General features: G+C 43.0%; 1 protein-coding gene across 1 annotated transcript in view; it reads right to left on the minus strand.

Annotated features, from left to right (window-relative positions):
- Positions 1-9,810: 9,810 nt before the first annotated feature.
- Positions 9,811-20,934, minus strand: part of MAP3K12 (mitogen-activated protein kinase kinase kinase 12) — a 35,914-nt gene continuing 24,790 nt past the window's right edge. The window contains exons 9-13 of the mRNA XM_015820228.1: positions 19,907-20,044; positions 17,713-18,268; positions 15,333-15,403; positions 11,243-11,516; positions 9,811-9,909 (exon numbers count right to left, since the gene is read on the minus strand). Of these exons, the coding sequence (XP_015675714.1) occupies positions 9,811-9,909; positions 11,243-11,516; positions 15,333-15,403; positions 17,713-18,268; positions 19,907-20,044 (1,138 nt within the window). The remainder of the gene's footprint in view (positions 9,910-11,242; positions 11,517-15,332; positions 15,404-17,712; positions 18,269-19,906; positions 20,045-20,934) is intronic.

Consider the following 20,934-nt stretch of genomic DNA (forward strand, 5'->3'; position numbering starts at 1 on the left):
ATACTGCATTTTTTTTTTTTAAAAAAAAGCTTGTGTACGGTTCCCTGAATGTTACATCATAGTGGCATAATCTTTACATGTATGGTCCCAAAATGCTGGGGGTAGTGTGTGAGTGCCTTTTAGTTTCTTACTGAAGTCAAGGTTTCTTTTATATAAGGTACAAGCTGAGAAAACAAATTGGGTGTAGGATACAGTCCTCATTACCTTTGTTTTCCAGGAGTGACCACGTATTTTAGAGCAGGGGATCTTCAAACATGGCCCTTTTATGACTTGTGTACTTCAACCCCCAGAATTCCTCAGCCAGCGTGCCTGGCTGAGGAATTCTGGGAGTTGAAGTCCACAAGTCATAAAAGGGCCAAGTTTGAAGACCCCTGTTTTAGAATAAATATTATAATAGAACAGATGGAGGCAAACTGTAACCCTCCAACTTTTTTGAATTTAAATTCCTATCAAGAAAAGTCCAGTAGCAAGAAACTATGGACATTTCTGGAAATGACCTAATCAGTTTTGCAAAATATATGTAGTATGCCTATCTGATTGTTTTGGCATAAACCAGATTGGTGAAGTGCATATTTTTTTAAAAGTTTGCCTGTAGCCTACATTTCTTCAGTGTTTTTGAGAAGCTCTCAAACTGCAGGATTAAACAAAACACAGTACTTTTCAAGGTATAAGAAAATAAGTTAATTATGAAAAATTTGCATTCTTACCCAGGTTACATTTTTATGAGACATAAAACTATAGTTCTGCTTCCTCACAACATCACTCTGCCAAGTGTTGGGCTACGTGAATATGCAAGGCTTCTTGCAGAAGTTGCACATAACCTATTGTGTAAATCATCTAAAAAATTTAACCAGATATTAAGAACATTTAAGTCAGCATTGGGCTTCTGTTGGTCCTCTACCAATGAGACAATTGGCAAGATCCTCCTCTTGTAGTTCTGCAGAAGACTTTATGGTGACATGACATCAAGTAGCTCTCATTTTGATTTTCTCAAACTAGTATTCTATATCTGCATTGCATTTCAAACAGTAGTCCAACAGTAACTGGAGTTCTCTGCTTTTTTGCTGGTGTTTGGTTAATGGAGCAAGGAAAGCTGTAGCAATTGTTGGAAAGAGTTAGATGTAGATACTGGAGCTAAACTCAAGTGTTTAATATTTTAGTTGTAAGTTGTATCTCCCTTTCCTGAAATATATTTGTATTAGCAGGATACAGATTTTGCACTAGGAAACATTCAGATCTTACTTATTTGGACAGATGTAGAAAATAGTGATACTCGGTGGAACTGTCATTAATATGTCACTTTGTGACATTGAACAAATTTAATAAATAAAAATGCAGAAGACCCATCCCATCTGGAGGCCTTGAAATGTGCTTAAGACCTGCTCTGCTTTTGACCTAGCTAAAAGGAGAGGGAAGCTAGCTAGTTTCAGTTGCTGGCAATTACACTAAACAGGTGAGTAAATGAAGGCTGCCTACACCCCTACAGCAACTCTTCAAAAGGACTACATTTAGGCTGTTTGATTTATTATCTCCCTGCTCTTAACCACACAGTTTGTGAGAAATAGCTAGATGCAGTAGCTAAGTTTCCTAATGTCTTCAAAATAAAACCGCAGCAACTGCCATTACAAATGACTGTTAACAACTTGATTTCTTGTGGTTGTAGAGACAACCTTGAAATCGCATTACAAATCTAACAAGATTGGCATGGCAATTGCCTCCTTGGGTTGTAGCAAAAATTGTGTACACTTGTGTAGAACTCTTTAATAGTTTGACGTTTCAACTCAAATTTTCTGCACTTTGGGCATTTGCTGGCAAAGGCTAAGCAATTCTATTATCAGAACAATATTATATTGTATATCAGTTAAGCCAAGAGTACTATAGTGTAGTCAGTGCAATAAGGAAGCACTTGTTTTAAACTATATTAACTTTAACTTAGTATATTTCAGAAACCAAGTAGCTTTAGCAAACATGGGGGCTCAACAGCATCCAGAAATCCCTTTTATCCCTAGTTGTTTCCTCAGCCAGCCAACTCCAGAGTGTGGATGTTTTAAAAATAATTTTGTTAGTAAAATATATTGAAGACCTATACTCATATTTGCACTTAGGTGTTTAGGCTGTAGCAGGGGAGACATTTGGGTGTTAATTAGTGTAATTTTCTCTTGCTTTGCTTGTTGGTGGAGATAAACTGCAGAAATCCAACAATATTTACAATTATATTAAACTTCTTTGGCTTCTGAATTTTTAGTAGGCATTACACATTTCCTTTCAAACACACTTTTGTGCATCCTTAAGGAATAGAAATGTCCTTAAGAGCAATTTAATAAATGAAAGCTGGAATCCTTAGAATGGGGAGCTCTGGTCACGTTGAGAAAATAGATGTAAAGAGGGGGGCATGTTTCAGATTTACTCTCTCGCATACATGCTATATTGCATTTGGAAATACAAACAAAACGAAGGGCTATATTATCATGCCAACACTGAATACAAAATGGTCTTTAATTGAAATCCGCAGCGCCATTATTCATCTAAGCAATGTTAGTTCCATACAGTTATGATCTATCTTACAAGGGTAGATGTTAAAACAAGAATAGGGAAACGCACAGATCCAAAGTGGTAGGAAGTATGGCTTTATCTAAGGGATTGAAAACTTGCCTTCCACAGGAAGAATGACAAACTGAGCTGGGAGAGGTCAAAGTGTCTTTAACATCATGCTTGCTGCATATGTGCAGCATTTCTACAGAGGCTTTATGCTGGCAAGGGAATGAATACAGCCATAAAGAGCCTGAACGGAGACCCTGGATTTTACAACATAGATTCAAGTGTGTTAACAAAGGACAGAATCATTTTAACCTGCTCTAAAAGAACGTATAACATCTGCCAGGAGTTTGGCTTTCAGTGAAGGAGAGAGTTTCTAAGAAGTGTTATTTCCCTTTCATTTCCTATTTTTGAGAGTTTTGATTTGCAGATTGGGAGACCTATTTTTGGTATATTAATTTTTACGGTTGGAAAATCAAGTCCATTATGGGATTTTTTCTTAACCACATTTTTCCAAACTATGAGGCACATAACTTTTCTTAGCAGGGCTATCTGAAGCGCCAGTATTTGACTTCATAAATTCGGAGCATGTTGCCCACAATTGAATTACAGCTCCATTTTACAGAGGCAGGCTGCAAATTCTGGTTGCCATCCAGAGGCTACCAATTGGGCAAGATAGGTTTAACCCATTCCCAAGGTGGGTCACCCTCACATAAAAGAGTCAGTAACTGCAATAAACCTTTACATAATTGTGGCTTCTACTGGCTTGTACATGAAATATAAAAATACTGATTTATCAGCATTGAAATTGGCCAGCGATAGGAGATCAATTCTGCAGGACTTGATATATATTTATTTACAAGAGTTTGATGCTGAATTCTGGTTTTAATTTTGCTCGAGATTTCTACCCACATTTGAGCTTTCTCACTACTGTTATCTTACTAAATGACCTTGCGTGGATGAAATCAAAGGGCTACCTGATGTAAAACGTAGCTGCAATAAGAACCCAATTGCCCTGGCCTATTTGTTCAGGCTAATCACTTTTGGCTTCAATCTGTCAAGTTCATAAGACACCTAAGGAAGAGAGGATGGAAAACAACATCTCTTTCCATCATTTCCATGTAAGTGTCATTTTGTGACTGAAAATCTAAGGATGAATTGATCTGTAAAGCTGTTGGATGAATCTAGTTGTGTTTTCTGAGTGCAAGAAGGAAGGACCACACCAGTTGTGTTAACTCTTGCAAGTATACTAGCTAGCCATATCTACCCTTCCTCCCCCCCCCAGCTGTATATTCAGGGGGTCTTGATGCATGTCCAGCCATTGTCTCTAATTTAATTTGCCACATTTGTAATTAGGGAAAGCCAAATGTATATGGTGAAAAGTGCACCGGGCTTCTTTCTCAATTGTTTTGTAGCACGGGCACAAAAACCTTTGGGTGTCTGATTGAAACAAATAGAAAAATGCCTATCATGCTGAAGTGGTGGGAAACTTTTTTTTTTTTTTTGCCTAACTCCTGCCATGCTGTTAAAAATATTTTTAAGAAGTATCCACAGGAAACATTAAATATAGTCAACAGAGGGCCCATTTAATTTTGATTAGAACTTGCCTCAAAATTACACCTGATGCTGTAGTCTTGCCAAGAAGACATCGGATAACAATGCTTGGAAGACAGGCTGTATTCTCTAGCCACAAGATCTTTTGGGTAGATGTATAGGGAACACAAAATGACCCATGCTGACCCCTTCTGCACAAAGGAAATTGAAGCGGGAAGCTCTAAATTATGTGAAAACTCTTACATTTTCCAAACTTAAACCACCTGTTTGGGCTAGTCAGAAGGGAGGCACAAGGAAGTACGGTTGGATTGAACCTGGTTCTTTCTGACTTTCACCGAGTTTGATAAATTTCTTCAGTCAAGAATTTCTATTTGAAAGGTTAGAGAAGCAGCTAGACATGCAATTTCACATCTTCCCTGCCATCATTCTCCCGGAGTCTTAAATCTTTATTCTCCTGCTTCTAAGGTTATTACCATTTAGCTGATGGATCTCCTGTAGAGCTAGGAAGCTGGAATTTGATTTTAGTATGGCCCGGGGAGTGTCTGCCTCTGTCCGCGGCTAGAGAACATTGGTGTGCTACTGAATGTGAATTCACTGGGAGATGCCAGTCGCCAGAGATTCATTTGTTGGCTCTGCTATATTTCTTGCTTTTCAGCAGGTGGCACCCTTTGCCTGATCTTGTTTGGGTTCAGAAGCTAAGCAGGCAGAGGCCTGGTTAGTATTTGGATGGATGCTCTCCAGGGAACCCCCCAGACTCTCAAAATGGGAAGCTGAAAAACAACATGGAAGAAAGCACTGACAAATGCTTCTCTTACAGCAGCCTTTTTGGCACCAGGGACCAGCTTCCTGGAAGACAATTTTTCCACGACCGGGGGAGGGGGAGGAGGAGGAATGCACAACATAGATCCCTCACAAGCACAACTTACAGTAGGGTTTGCGTTCCTGTAAGAATCTAATGCCTAATGATCTGAGGTGGAGCTGAGGCATTGATGCTAGCGCTGGAGAGCAGCTGCAAATACAGGCAAGTCCTCCACTTATGACTATAATTGAGCCCAACATTTCTGTTGCTAAGTGAAACATTGGTTAAATGAATTTTGTCCCATTTTATGACCTTTGCCACAGTCGTTAGGCGAATCACTGCCGTTGTTAAATTAGTAACACTGTTGTTAAGTGAATCTGGTTTCCCCACTGACTTTGCGCGATGGGTGCAAAAGGGGATCACGTGACCCCGGGATGTGGCAACTGTCAAAGGTACGAACCAGTTGCCAAGCATCTGAATTTTGATCATGGGACCATAGGGATGCTGCAGTGGTCATGAGAGTGAAAAACTGTCATAAATCACTTTTTTTCAGTGCTGTTGTAACTTTGAATGGTCACTAAATGAACTGCTGTAAGTCGAGGACTCCCTGTACAGATGAAGCTTTGCCTGCTCACCTACTGCTCACCTCCAGATGTGCAGCCTGGTTCCTAAAGGCCACAGACCGGGACCGGTCCTTGGCCCAGGGGTTGAGGAGCCCTGCTCCAGAGTACTCTCCAGGAATCAAGCCTAGATTGATACTTCTTAGAGTAATAGCATTTAGACTTATATACCACTCCATAGTGCTTTACAGCCCTCTCTAAGCGGTTTACAGAGCCAGCCTATTGCCCCCAACAATCTGGGTCCTCATTTTACGGACCTTAAAAGGATGGAAGGCTGAGTCAGCCTTGAGCCGGTGAGACTCGAACTGCTGGCAGTTGGGAGTCAGCAGAATTAGCCCGCAATACTACATTCTAACCACTGCGCCATCAACAGCTCTTACAGGTAGTCCTCACTATGTCCTGTTTAACGACTAAAGTGATGACGGCGCTGAAAAAGTAATATTATGACCGGCCATGACTTTGATGACCACTGCGCATCCCACAAGTCACGGTGATTATCATTTGCGTGTTTCACGGCCAGCCTGCAGAAAAATTGCAAGTTGCGATCGTGCAATATTTCGCTTAAGGAGTGCGGGCGATTTGCTTAACGACTGGAGTGGAAGTAGCCTTGTAGGTTCTGCACAGTCATGTGATGTTTTGCTTAAGGACCTTTTCACTTAGCCACCGAGTTGCTGGTTGTGATTGTGTTCTTTAAGTCAGGACTGCCATATAGAAAAGGCAAAAGTTCAAGTTGAACTTTTAAGTTGTTCTTTTAGTTAGTGGCTTTTTGGAAAAGGTCCAAAGCACAGGATTCACAATAAGGGCCCAGGCCTGGATGACTTGAACAGAGAATATTTTCACTAGTCCTTTGTTTGAGGGTTATTGTTGCTATGTGATGGTTATGTGGATCTTTGCAGCCCAGCTATCATCCTCTTACTCTGGTCTGTGAAGTCCTAAAGGAACAGGCCAAGTAACTTCTCTGCCAGCTAGACTTGACGGTCTGCATTCACTCCCTATTTACACACCCTGCTTCACAGATGCTTGACTTGTAACAGCCTATGAACACTGCTGCTCCCATTATTGCAAGGGCTGGCTTTTTAAAGGGGGCTAGCACATTCTTTTTGGTGTGTCTTCTGCCAGGTTACCCCATTTTTCTTAAGCTAAAGAAATTAAAAGCGTTTAAGAATTTTGACTGCCTTTCTTCCCTTACTGAGAAAAATCCATGCTTGGAGGACAAGGCAGCCATTTAGGATCAGAAAGCTGATAGTCTACCCTCCACTTTCCAGCTAAGAAAATGTAATCAGAGCTTGATAAAGGTTCAAGCACGTCCCTCGTGCTGTGCATTTCTCCACAACTCAGGGTTAAACAGTTAAAAAATTTCCCTGAATTAGTAGTAGAATTTCTTTCAAGTCTCCATATATTTTAGGCTGCATTTTCCTGCTACCATGTAATGGTTATTCAGATATTTGCAGCACAGATATGGTAGCCCTGAGAATAAATTCTGATCAAAAGTTTGCACCAGTTTTCAGTGTTAAACAGGAATGCAACGGCTGCACAAAATTTAGCGACAATTATGGCACCCTTGAACTTCTACCATGCCTTTAAGGTTATGAAAAGAGTATGTTGGTATCATCCTTAGCCTAGTGAAAGTGTAGGTTATTTCAGGATTAAGTGGAGGATCAAACAAGAGGGGAAAAAATATATTGCAGAGGCCAAAAGATGATCTCCAAAATGACTGTGAAACCTGATTAGTATTTGAACAGGAGTCCACCAGGGAATTCACCAGGAGTCCACCAGAGTATAGGCTAGTCTGGAAAGTAAAATGTTTATAGACTCCCAGAAGACAATGGCAAAGGATTTCTCTTTTGTTGCCAAAAAAACCAACTACCCAACCGTACACAGATGTAACTAAGAAGCTGCCATGAGTCAAGCTTGACATGGAGGAGACTTTTTTTTAAAAAAAAGCAGTGGTAACTGCATATATAGAGTTTTTGAGAGCCTGCCCTGATGACCAGGGAAGATGTCCGCACACATCTCCCAATATTGCAGAAGTTAATTCAGTAATAATGTCTGACTTGGCAGCAGGTCCAAGGCAGGATTTCTTGAGTTATAAAACTGCTTTAACAGTATACGGTTTGCCAGTACTCTGCTTGACCTAGCACCATCAAGCCTTGAGGAGCAAATTATTCAGATGCAATTTTCCCAGGAAAAAAAAATATGCAACTTTTTGTTTGGGGAGGGGTTGTTACCAGAAATATGGAACGCCATTTCTAATTGCCTACGCGAAACGTAGGCAATTAGCCCTACACCAAGCTTGTGTGTGATTGCAGTACATTCTCCCCCAGGGTTACTGAGGGTCCTCATCTATGAGAAAGGAGCACCTGTGGCTATATATGGATACATAAGCATCAAACACGCTGCAAGAACAGCATCTTGAGCACCTAAGGTCTTGGCCCCTTTGAACTGGAAAGGACTAGCACCAGGGCACCTGAGGGTTGAATGCAATCCAACACATTCCTGCCAGAGAGGAAACGGGAACACCCAATATCATAGGTAGACAGCCAATAGCCCCTCATAAGATTTCCTTTTGACAATAGTTTTTGAGAGCCTCTCTTTCCAGCCCATGCTGGTTGGTTGCAATGGGGAAAGAGTTGCATTGGTTCCAACATTTTTAATTTTAATTTTTATTTTTGGTGGCTGTGCCCCTTTTCCTGCAAGTCTTCCACTGGGAGAAAAAAAATGTTTCTGAATAAGTTTATGCCCACACTTGCTTTTAGCCTGGCCCTGACCAGGGGTAGGCAACCTTGGCTCTTTTATGACTCGTGGACTTCAACTCCCAGAATTCCTGAGCCAGCATGGCTCAGCATGGAAACCTCTCCCTTTCCCCTCAGCATGGCTGGCTCAGGAATTCTGGGAGTTGAAGTCCACGAGTCATGAAAGAGCCAAGGTTGCCTACCCCTGACCTAGACTCTCACATCCCTGGGGTTTTAACCAAACACCTCTAAAGCAACAAACGAACTGAAAAGGGGGCAATAACACAACATGATTCTCCAAGCCAAGTTTTTTCACCTGAGCAACCAAGAGGACCGGCTGGTTTGGTTTGGTTTTCTCCACACAAGTGTACATTCAAGCAACTCCCCTTTCTCTTTTTAGGCAGGGCGGCAGCTCAACATCAACAGGTCACAAACGTCACCAATCCCACTTCCTGCCCCTTATGCGCTCCCTCTCCTTCCCCCCCCCTTCCCTGGCTTCCTCCCTCAGACGGGAACACACACAATAAGTGCAAATGTAAACATTTCTCATAATAAATAAATAAATTAAATAAATAAATAAACCGAGCACAAAAAAGTGCAGTGCATCTTGGTGCCAGCAGAGAGCAGAAGGGGGCCGCTTTCCCATCTCAACCAAAGGAGTGGGCCTTCTCAAAGGTAGGAAAGCCTCTGTGCGTGTGTGTGTGTTTGTGTTTTGTGTGTGTCTGCAGAATGATTGGACGTGGAGAAGGTGAGGATGATGTATTGGGAAGAGACACGGGGGCTTGGGAGGGAGTTGAGGCCTTTAGTCTTGTTGTTGCTTCTGAGAACAGCTACAAGGTGATGGAAATGGCTCCTTTCCAAGCTGCCCATTGGGACAATGGTTCCGTGCTGACTATGGCCCAAACAGGCATCAAGTCCATCTCAGAGACAGTCTGCTTAAGCACTCAGGACCTTGGGGTGGCGATGTACATCATCCAGTCAAGAGGCAGAGCTGGGACCTGCAGACTCCTGGCGCAACGTTGTCATTTTCCACTGGTAGATGAAAGCACGGTTTCTTAGCCCGAGCCGCCTCTGTTTCTCTCTCTCGTCTCTTCATCCCTTGGGTTCTGATTGCCACCAGGCCTGGCTGATCTTCTGCTGAATTCCCAAACCATTTGGGACTTTGGAGGAAGCCAAGTGGAAGGAATCAGTGCCTTCCTGTGAGTCGAACAAGTGGTGAGCTACGGGGCCAGCAGCCGCCCAAGGGGAGGGTCTGTTCAGTTGCTGCCTCCATTCCAGCTGTCCAGCATTGAAAGCAGTGAGCCCTGATAATAAGGTGAGACCCTCGATTTCCCCCCCTCTGCCTCCCCAAACTGGTCAGAGAAAATGTGGGAGCAGGAACCGAGGAGAGGAATGAGGTGTGCTGGCTCTCTTTCCAGAGATTATGAGATAATATAGATTTATATAGAGCTTTATAATTATTTATATAAATATCTGGGGAGAAGGTGGTGGTGGTGGTGGTGGTGCAGGGTGGCCGAGAAGGGAGGAGGGAACTGTACAACCTGGGAAAGGAAACCCCAAGCAGTGGAGATCACAAATTCGGTACGTCTGGAAGTCTCTGCACTTCCCCACTGCCTGAATTGTCCAGTTCGGCACTATCGCAGTCCGAGTCTTCATAGGCTGCAGGATCCTAGAAAGAGATGAAGTAGGTGAGGAAAGGTAGAGCCAGAAGAGAGAGAGGGGGAGGGAGGGAGGGACCCTGGCAGAAAACCTTAGATCAGGGGTAGTCAACCTTGGCTCTTTTATGACTCGTGGACTTCAATTCCCAGAATTCCTGAGCCAGCTTAGCTGGCTCAGGAATTCTGGGAGTTGAAGTCCACGAGTCATAAAAGAACCAAGGTTGACTACCCCTGCCTTAGATCACATCTGGTCATGGATTTCAATGGCAAGGCATGTTTTAAAAAGTGACTTTTGACCATTTTTCACACTTAATGACCACTGCCGCATCCTCTTGGTCATGTGATCAAAATTCAGATGCTTGGCCACTGACTCATGTTTATGACGGTTGCTGTGTCCCAGGATCATGTCATCACCTTTTCGTGACCTACTGACAAGCAAAGTCAGATTCACTTAGCAACCAGGTTACTAACTTACCAACTGTAGTGAGATTCGCTTAACTGCGCTAAGAAAGGTCGTAAAATGGGACAAACTTTTCTTAACCAATGTTTCACTTTGCCACAGAAATTTTGAGCTCAATGGTGGTCATAAGCCGAGGACTACCTGTAAATCTGTTTTTGCTGCTTGACCATGCATAGATGCAGTGGTGGGATTCAAATATGGGAACAACCGGTTCTCTGTGTGGATGCTGCTTCCAGAAGTCCATTCTGGGCCTGGGCAACATAAAATTAGCTAACTGGTGCGAACCGGCTGAATCCCACCACTGCATAGATGCTACTTGATCCATTTCCCCATCACGGGGAAGGAAGAATGGGGTCTGCAAACAAATGCAAGGCCTTCCATGGAAGAAAAAGGTTGGAAAGTTGTCCATCAATGATTTGCGTATGTTCTTTGAAGCTTTGAGGGGTAAGAACCAAATTCTTAAAGCCTCACAATGAAAGCCAATACATTCTGGATGCTGTGAGTGCAGGCAGACAAGTTATGGCTTTAGGCACTATTGGTACAAGTTGAATGTAATAGTTACATGATGCTGAACCAACTTGAATGGTTCTCTTCCGAAACCCCTTCCTCATAAGTGGACACCATTGATGGTAAGTCTGTGCTTGGGGCAGGGGTAGGCAACCTTGGCTCTTTTATGACTCGTGGACTTCAATTCCCAGAATTCCTGAGCCAGCATGGCTCAGCTTGGAAACCTCTCCCTTTTCCCTCAGCATGGCTGGCTCAGGAATTCTGGGAGTTGAAGTCCACGAGTCATAAAAGAGCCAAGGGTGCCTACCCCTGGCTTGGGGGGATGTGAGAGACTCCTAGTCCTGAGAGAGAAGGGTTAACATTTACTCAGTACCCACCTCTCCAGCATTCTGCTCAGCACTGAGCTGCCGTTTCACAAGCTGAATGGCGGCTTCCTTTTCAGACAACCCATCAGAGTTCCCCAGAATGTCGTCGTCTGAGCGCTCAGCATCCAGGCGTTCGTCTGTATTGGTACTGGGCACATCAGGGGTGCCGCCACTGTGGGAAGCTGTGGTGCCCTCACTGCCAGTGCCCTCCTCACCATCACCATCTGAGAAATTCTCGGAGCTGAAGGTGGAGAGAGATTGCCGTTTGCTCCTAGCCTGAGGCCACCTAGGAAAGAGAGCGAAAGAAGAAAAAAACTCCAGTCAGCCTGAAAGAGAAGGAAAAAAGAAGACGACACCCAGGAAGGAACTTGGGTTCCAGATGGAACCAGCACACTTTGTACCCACAAGCTTCGAGAGATACAACAGCAGGACAAGAAGAAAGTCTCCCAAATTGTCTCCAAATCCAATCTGCCCTTTCCCATCAAACCATCCATCCCTAACTCCCTTGTGTTTCTTGATTTAAAATATGTCACACGTCCTTCTCCACCCAGGAACCTGAGATTATAAAACTGAGAGCATGAAGTTAGAGAGAATGTAGCTAGAACAATAATGTCCCCATGGAAAGAGAAGGAAATATGTCCTTCGTTGATTACAGAAAGGCCTTTGTGCTGATCATGTCAAACTATGGGATGTCCTCTGGAAAATGGGAAACCCAGAATACCTTCCTGTGAAATTTAAGGCAAGAATCCACAGTTCAGACTACTGGCTCCAAGTCAGCAAAAGAGCGAATGCATTCTCTTGCTTCATTTAACCTATACTGTACGCTGAATATATATTGAGAGAAGCTGGATTGGAAGAAGATAAGCATGGTTTTATAATTGGAAGAAGAAACATCAAATAATTTGCTTTACGCCAGGGGTCTTCAAACTTGGCCCTTTTATGACTTGTGGACGTCAACTCCCAGAATTCCTCAGCCAGGCACATTTAACAATTCTGGGAGTTGACGTCCACAAGTCATAAAAGGGCCAAGTTTGAAGACCCCTGCTCTACGCTGATGACATTCCAGTGGAAACGGCAAATGATCTGGAAACTCTCATAATGTAAGTCAAGTTATACCCTGAAAAGAATGGGATTGTGACTAATATCAAGAAGACCCAAGTTCATGATCACAGTACACCAGCCAGATTTAGAACTGACAATTAAGATACTGAAGTGGTGGATAGTTCCTGTTTTGAGACCGTCAAGAGTAAAGGAACCCACAGTCGAGTACTGTACTACACTACTAGCCATTGGCAGAGTAGCAGTGAAGGCCCTGGAAATGATATTCACTTGCTGTAATTTGTCTAAATTTATAAATATCACTGCTTCTAGGCAACTTTTTTTTTCTGTGACATTCTATGAAAGCAAAAGTTGGACTTTGAAGAAGCAGGATAGAAAGTATATTGATGCTTTTGGTGTTGGAAAAGGCTCTTGGGAACATCATGGATAGCCAAGACAAACAAATGGATCATGGGGAGGGGGAATCAAACCAGGGTTTCCAATTGAGGCACAAATGATCAAGCTCAAATTATAATATTATGCAAAGAGCTAGATCTCTTGGGAGATGCATAATTCTGGAAACAGCAGAAGGAAAGATAACAGGAAGACAAACAGCAAAGTGGATGGATTAAATTAGTTTCCAATGGCAATTGGATAACCTAAAAGCCAGGCTGGAAACAGATCATCCTGGAGAAAGTCTATCTATGTCAGGGATCTTCAAACTTGGCCCTTTTATGACTTGTGGACTTCAACTCCCAGAATTCCTCAGCCAGGCACACTGGCTGAGGAATTCTGGGAGTTGAAGTCCACAAGTCATAAAAGGGCCAAGTTTGAAGACCCCTGATCTATGTGATCACCAAATGCTGACACTGACTTGATGGTACATAGTCAATCAAAGGGGAGGGGGGTTGGAGTTGGGAACCAAATGGAAGTGAGGAAGGAGGCAAAAGAAGATGCGGAAAACCCATATCACCTTCTCTATACCTTCAGTCACTCCTCGCCAGGAAAACAGTTGGGGTGAAGATATAAGCTTTCTCCATCTTGGTGGTCATTCCAATCTGCTGGACTGGCAGCAGGTGGGAAGAATACTCTACATTCTTTTTTCATGATTAGAGGTAGAAACACCAAAGTAGAAGCACATAACAATAAACAATCTCTTGCATATCCCTGTTTAGAACATAAGACATAGAATAATAGAATTGGAAGGAACCTTGGAGGTCTTCTAGTCCAACCTCCTGCTCGAGTAGGAGACCCTATGCCATTTCAGACAAATGGCTGTCCAGTCTCTTTTTGAAAGCTTCCAGTGATGGAGCACTCATAACTTCTGAAAGCAAGCTATTCCATTGGTTGATTGCTCTCACAGTTAGGAAAATACTCCTTAGTTTTGGGTTGCTTCTCTCCTTGGTTAGTTTCCATCCATTATTTTCTTGTCTTGCCTTTTGGTGCTTTGGAAAATAGTTTAATCCCCCTTCCCATCTTTGTAGGAGCCCCTCAAATATATCTTGTCTCCCCTAGTCCTTCTTTTCACTAGTCTAGACATACTCGGTTCCTGCAACCGTTCTTCATATATTTTAGCCTCCAGCCCCCTAATCATTCTTGTTGCTCTTTTCTGCACTCTTTCTAGAGTCACAACATCTTTTTTTATATTGTGATGACCAGAATTGGATGTAGTACTCCAAGTGTGGTTTTACTAAGGTTTGTGCTAGCACTTCATGTGATGTTGATTCTATTCCTCTATTAATGCAGCCTAGGATTGCATTGGCTTTTTTTTTTTTTTTTTTTGCTGCTGCCACACACTGTTGGGTCATATTTAACTGATTATCCACTAAGACTCCAAGATTCCTCTTATAGTTACTGGCATTAACCATGTTTCACATAATCTAGCGGTTCTCAACCTATGGGTCGTAACCCCATTTGGGGTCGATTGACCATTTCACAGGGGTCGCCAAGCAAGGCTGTCCGCCATTTTTTCCCCTTTTCCGGCGGGTGCCTTATCTCCCTTGGGCTGGGCCAGCTGGTGGTCGGCCTGCTCCGTCTCTGCCACTTGCCAGCTACGCCTCGGCCAGCGCAGGGGGCGGAACCACACATGTGCGGCGCTCCCGGGCAGGGAAAGTCCTCAACTTACGACCGGTTGGGTAGTCCTCGACTTACGACCGGTTTAGTCCTCGACTTACGACCGGTTTAGTCCTCGACTTGCAACCAGTTGGGGGTCGCGGCATTAAAAAGGTTGAGAACCACTGACCTAATCTGTACCTATACAGTTGGTTTTTCTTGCCTACGTGTAAAACCTTACTTGTATCTATGCTGAATTTTATTTTGTTAAATAGGGCCCAGCTTCAAGTCTGTCAAGGATCCTGAGCTTGTCTTTTGGAGTGTTGGCTATTCCTGCCAGCTTAGGGTCGTCTGCAAATTTGATGAGTTCTCCTTCTATTCCCTCATCTGGATCATTTATGAAGATATTGAAGAATTCTGTTCATCCCTCTTTTCATTCAACACTTTCTCTCTCATTCTGGTATTCATAATCCTAAACAATTGGCTCATTTCACCACTGCTGCCTACTCAGCACTGCTACTCAGAAGGAATTCCAAAGCATTTACAAATCTCCTTCTTGCAATTATTCTAAGTAAGCAATTTATTTTACTTCTTCATAGACCACTTTTCTTCCATGATGAAGCTCAACAAGATGTGTGGCGTTAACAGGCAGATTCTTACAATCCCACAGATGTCTCTTCAATACAGCAATACTGAGAAATCTGTCGTCTCATTCTATTTCCTGGGTTCCAGCAGTTTTTCCAGGTTTTTATAACCACAATGACCCTCACTTTATTTTACTGATCCTCAAATCATTATATTGTGCCAATGAAATTTGATGGCAATACTGACGTTTTTCTGAGATATTTTTAGGTATTGTTAAACTAAAGGAAAAGAGATACGCACTTATCTTTCCTCTTAAATCTCTGATCCACTCTCAAGACATAAATAAGAGATGAAAATTTTCCACTCTACTCCACTCATTGATCCCCAAATCCTTGGAGACTGAGTCCTAAATCAGGCAAATCCTCACCTTTGCCGGAGAGGGAGCTCAACTTCACTGTCCACTTCGCCCTCTTCTTCCTCTGAGGAGATACCACGTTTCTAAGTCAAGATGAATGAAATAAAAAGAAACTGTCAGAATTTGTCAACTTTTCAAAATAGATCAGACTGGAAACAGCCGTAGCAAGGATCCTTCATTGTTGCAGGATATAATAACACAAGCTTGACGCTGCCAGAGTTTCCATCTCTGACATTTTACAATGAATAGAATCAGAATGGGGTTATTTTGAATTTCTTTTCCATGCTTTCCCCATTTCCCAAGACTGAGTTTTTATTTTCCCTCAGCAGGTCCAGTTTTGCTGTCAGGTTTATTTCTGTATTACTTTTATAGCATTATAACTTTAATAAAGGTGGATGAAAACTAACTAAACTGTCCTGTTTGCCATCGTTCGCTCCCTAGAGACTAAAATGGACGATCTGAAACTTGAGCTGGCCACGAACAAGGAGTGTATATCGGAGGTGGTGACCTTTCAAGAGCTGTATGCAACGAAATTTCATTTTGATGTACGCCAATTGGTGTACATTCAAAGTGACAATAAAGTTGTTGTTGTTGTTATTATTATTATTATTATTATTATTATTATTATTATTATTATTATTATTATTGATCATCACACAGTCAGCCAGATGCTCAGACTGGATGTGGCATTTTCGTCTACCTATCGAGTCCTTACCAAGGACCTGTGATAGGCAGATGTGGATGTTTGATGGTATTACAGATATCGTCGCAGGATGGAAGCAGTTCCTAGTAAGGCCGCCTTTTGCAATTGACTAATGGTGAATTTGTCAGTGGTGTTCAAGTGGTGCTCCAGTTGTTTTGGGATTGCACTCAAGGCGCCTATTACTATTGGTACTACCCTTGCTTGCCTTTGCCACAGTCTTTCTATTTCTATTTGTAGGTCTTTGTATTTTGTTATCTTCTCCAGTTCTTTCTTGTCTATTCTGCTATCTCCAGGCACTGCCACGTCCACTTTCCAGACTTTTTTGTCTTTCTTATCGACAATTTTTATTATTATTATTATTATTATTATTATTATTATTATTATTATTATTATTATTATTATTATTATTATTATTATTATTATTATTATTATCCAATCACCAACAAAGATTTGACTTCTTTATCAGCACATATATTTTGCTCTGACTTCAAGACAAGTCTTGCTGAGAAATTATTGGTCCAATGAGAGATTAATAATGGTGCCAAACAGGCCCACCTGTCTCCTATCTTGAACAGGTGATTTGGGTATTCAAGGCCTCTAAACAGGGAGAGTCCAAATAAGAAGTCTGCTTGGTAAAAAGTTCCTGAGCTCTGGGACATCTTCCAGGGGTGGCTGCTCTGTCCACTTCTTTGGGGTCCTTTTGAGGCAGGAGATAGACTTTCCCTCATCATCACTTGTGAGTGTTTGGGGATTGATTTTCTTCTTCTTCTTCTTCTTCTTCTTCTTCTTCTTCTTCTTCTTCTTCTTCTTCTTCTTCTTCTTCTTTCTTCTTCTTCTTCTTCTTCTTCTTCTTCTTCTTCTTCTTCTTCTTCTTCTTCTTCTTCTTCTTCTTCTTCTTCTTCTTCTTCTTCTTCTTCTTCCTTCTTCTTCTTCTTCTTCTTCTTCTTCTTCTTCTTCTTCTTCTTCTTCTTCTTCTTCTTCTTCTTCTTCTTCTCCTCTTCTTCTTCTTCTTCTTCTTCCTCCTCCTCCTCCTCCTCCTTCTTCTCCTTCTCCTTCTCCTTCTCCTTCTCCTTCTCCTTCTCCTTCTCCTTCTCCTTCTCCTCCTCCTCCTCCTCCTCATTATTATTATTATTATTATTATTATTATTATTATTATTATTATTATTATTATTATTATTATTATTATTATTATTATTATTATTATTATTATTATTATTATTATTATTATTATTATTATTATTATTATTTAACATGACATGGTTAGGTTTTACACTGTTGGCCAACTAGGATGGAAACTGGTACCGAACGTTGCTTAAGAACCATCCAGAGTTGCTGGGAGTTGGGTGGCATATAAATTTAATAAATCATAATCAAGAGATACGATAAGCTGAACCAGCAAGGAAATAAAACAATATCCCATCCTGCTCTAATGCTGTGCATTGAAGAGGAAAGGGACAAGGCAGTCCATAAAAGCTGGAGAAGGGCCTTCACCTCGGCAGTTGTTTACCTGTTGCACTCAGTTTCTTTCTTGCTTTGGTATTATCAGAGGAAGAAAAGGAGAAGGCAGACACAGCCAGCATTTCTACGGGCTTTTCAGATCACAGTGGCTGTTGCCCGCCCGTAAACCTATTTTCTTCTGTTTGGGAAAGGAAAAAGAGGAAGAAGAGTGGAAAGAAAAAACGTGCCTACCTGGCTGCGGGTAACAGCCGCCCGGTACAACATAGCTGCTGGTGTGAGGTGCTGAGGCTGCTGTGGGGCCCCTGAGCGGCTGCCCTTGCCCTGTTCCCGTTCTGCGTCTTCTCCGGGCTGCAGCCTTGCCTTCCCTGGCGGCCCCACCGCCCCCTGTCGAGAAGAGGGTGAGTCGGGGCTGCTGGAACAAGGCACCGAGGCAGTGTCTTCGCTGGGCGTCTCGCTGCGAGGTTGCTCTGCTGGTGGGGATTCTGGCCCCGCCGCCCCCTTGCGGCCCTCGGCTCCCAACGTGGTGGAAATGAGGTCAGGGCTGGAAGACGACATCTTGCGCAGCAGCAGGTCATGCTGGAGCCCTCGGAGGGCCGTGCAGGGTTCCAGGCGCTTGGCTCCTCCGGGATCGGCCAGCTCCCCACAGCTGCCCCGTGTGCTGACCTTACGGTAGCGTGACTTAGCACGGCGGCTGCGCCCGGGGGACGGGGGCCCTTTCTGGCACACGGGGATGGCGAGCTGAGGCAGGCTGGGGTCCAGGATGACCTCTGTCTTTAGAATGTCTGGCCTGCAGAAGTGAAACAGAGTTAGCCGAATAATCTAAATGCCAAGAAGGGAGAGGGTACCGTAATTTTAATCAAACCCTTTAAGCCAGGGATAGGCAACCTTGGCTCTTTTATGACTCATGGACTTCAACTCCTAGAATTCCTGAGCCAGCATGGCTCAGCTTGGAAACCTCTCCCTTTCCCCTCAGCATGGCTGGCTCAGGAATTCTGGGAGTTGAAGTCCACGAGTCATAAAAGAGCCAAGGTTGCCTACCCCGGCTTTAAGCAATTGGCTCCTATGTTGCTGCTCCTAAGGCTGCTTCCCCCTCCCACTTTTTGCAGTTTTGCTGTTGCTGCTGCTTTGCTGTCTTAGATTAGATTATTAATTTTCTTGAAAGAAAGTAACGAGCAAACTGGAATTATCTGAAATATAGAAACATATTCAAGTAACCCTCACTTAACAACTGGTTGCTTAACAAACTTTTGAAGTTATGACAGACCCCCAAAAGTTATTTATGACCTGTCCTTGAAGTTACAACTGCTGCACAGATCCCAGGTGTTCATAGGATTGCATTTTGGCAACTGGTTTACATTTATGGTTGCGGTGTCCTGTGGTCCTATGACTGCAATTTTGCGACTTTTTTTGCTGATTTCCATCATGTTAATCATCTCTAAAACTGTCATAAAACTGAGTCAGGTCACATGGTGATATGCTTAATGATCACAGTAACTGTCAACCAAAATTCCAGTCTCAATTTTGGTCGTTAAGTAAGGACTGGCTCTACTCTTACGTGAATTAGTCACCACATGATTACGCCTATTAACAAGATTAATTTATATTGCTGCCCATCTCATCTAAGTGATCGAGGGCGGCTCACATAAATAAAAACAACAACAATTGGAAATAAAATAAAATAAAAGCCATCAAAGCAATTAAAGTAATTTGCAAGAGATTGCAATAAATTACTAATCATGCCATCAACTAGCAGGCTCACTATCACCGGAAGATGCTGAATGTTTGGAAGCAAACTGAATACAACAAAGAGGATGGACAGGAAAAAATACCTAACGAGACTGGTATGTCCCATTTTTCCTCTACGTGGGAGCTGAAGTTGGGCTAAACAGACGCCTAGGTCAGTGATGGCTAAACAGATGCCTAGGTCAGTGATTTTAGAGACTGAGTGCCCAAACTGCAACCCAAAACCCACTTATGCATCGTCGGGTGCCGGGTGGGTGTGGCCCATTGGCTGGGCGTGGCCCATTAGCTGGGCGTGGCTGCGGTGGTAACGGCAGACTGGGTGGGACTAAAAAGTTCAGTCAATCAATTCCAACTTTGCAAGATCTTTTTTTTCCCCGCGAGAAGTTGAAATTGACTGATTGATTGAACCTTTTTTTTTTTTTTGCACACGGCAGCGGAGGCCTAAAGCGAAAAGGTTTTATAAAACCCAGCTGAAGGCCTAGGACTGGGGTGACGGCACGCGTGCCCACAGAGAGGGCTCTGAGTGCCGCCTCTGGCACCCGTGCCATAGGTTTGCCACCACTGGCCTAGGTTCTGTGCCCAATACTTACATTTTCTTTCCACATTGGCTCACATTATGCTACTACACATAATGGTCATTGTTAAATCCTTCCTGCAAAGGCCTTTCTCTGCAGTAGTTCACCTTTTGCTGTGTGGAGAGAGCTTTTGTGGCACATTCCTCTTCTTGATCAGCTTCTCCACTGTGTTGCCATGTAGGAGACTGCGGGATGGATGGTGCTTAAAAAGTCCAGGGTATTTCTTCTCTAACGCTTGCTCTCGCCTAGGAGAAGGATGCAAAGACTGAAAACTCAGGAGGACACAGAGGGAAAAAAAAAATCCAAAGTTAACACTAGTCGCTTGGATAACGGGGTTTCTGAGGGTCTTTTGGGACAGGAAAACAGGATGTCAGGGTCCCCAAAGAATAATAAGAATAATCAGATAAAATACCAAAAAGCAACTTTAACTTGACGATTGATTGAGTGGTTGCTTGATTCAACACCATTCAAAGAAACCCATACATTTCTATTTGTAGAGGATGAAGGATAACCTGACTTTAAGGTGTGTTTGGATTTTAATTCCCCTTTTTAATTATTGCTGGTTCTTGGATTCTACCTGATATGGAGGGGGTGTCAAGTTGAGAAAGACTCAGTAGAACTTTCTGCAACTTGTTTTTATCCAGGGCAAATAGTTCCTTCCTTCCCAATGCAAATAGTTGCAGGAGTTTGGGGGGTACCTTCCTCTTCCCTTATTCTGTGTTCCTTGCCTTATGGGATAAAATGGTGCCCCAAGTAGAAGGTGTGGTGTTGATATTTGAGATCCAGCAAACAGGTCATGGGGTGAAGGGGAGGGTCCAGAGAGAGAGCTAGTAGCCCGAGGCTCTCTTACTGAATCTTTCCACTCTTGCTCAGTTAAAAATATATACCTTTTAGGAAAAGTTAGCTCCAAAGCTTAGCAGCCTTCCCGGACTTCTGTAATCTTACCGAAGCAGCTCTTTCTCCTTCAGCTCCAACTGCAACATAAGGGAATTGAGCTCCATATAAAGGTTGTTGGCCCGTTCCAGTTTACGTTCGTAGTGCTCCCGGATATCCAGGGCATGCCTGCAAGCAGGAGAGGGGAGCAAAGAAATCTTTCAAACATATAAACAGTTCGTGATTTTGTTATTTATCTATC

Source organism: Protobothrops mucrosquamatus, unplaced genomic scaffold (genome assembly GCF_001527695.2).
Source record: "Protobothrops mucrosquamatus isolate PMUCROS unplaced genomic scaffold, P.Mucros_1.0 scaffold1093, whole genome shotgun sequence".
NCBI classification, from domain to species: Eukaryota; Metazoa; Chordata; class Lepidosauria; order Squamata; family Viperidae; genus Protobothrops; species Protobothrops mucrosquamatus.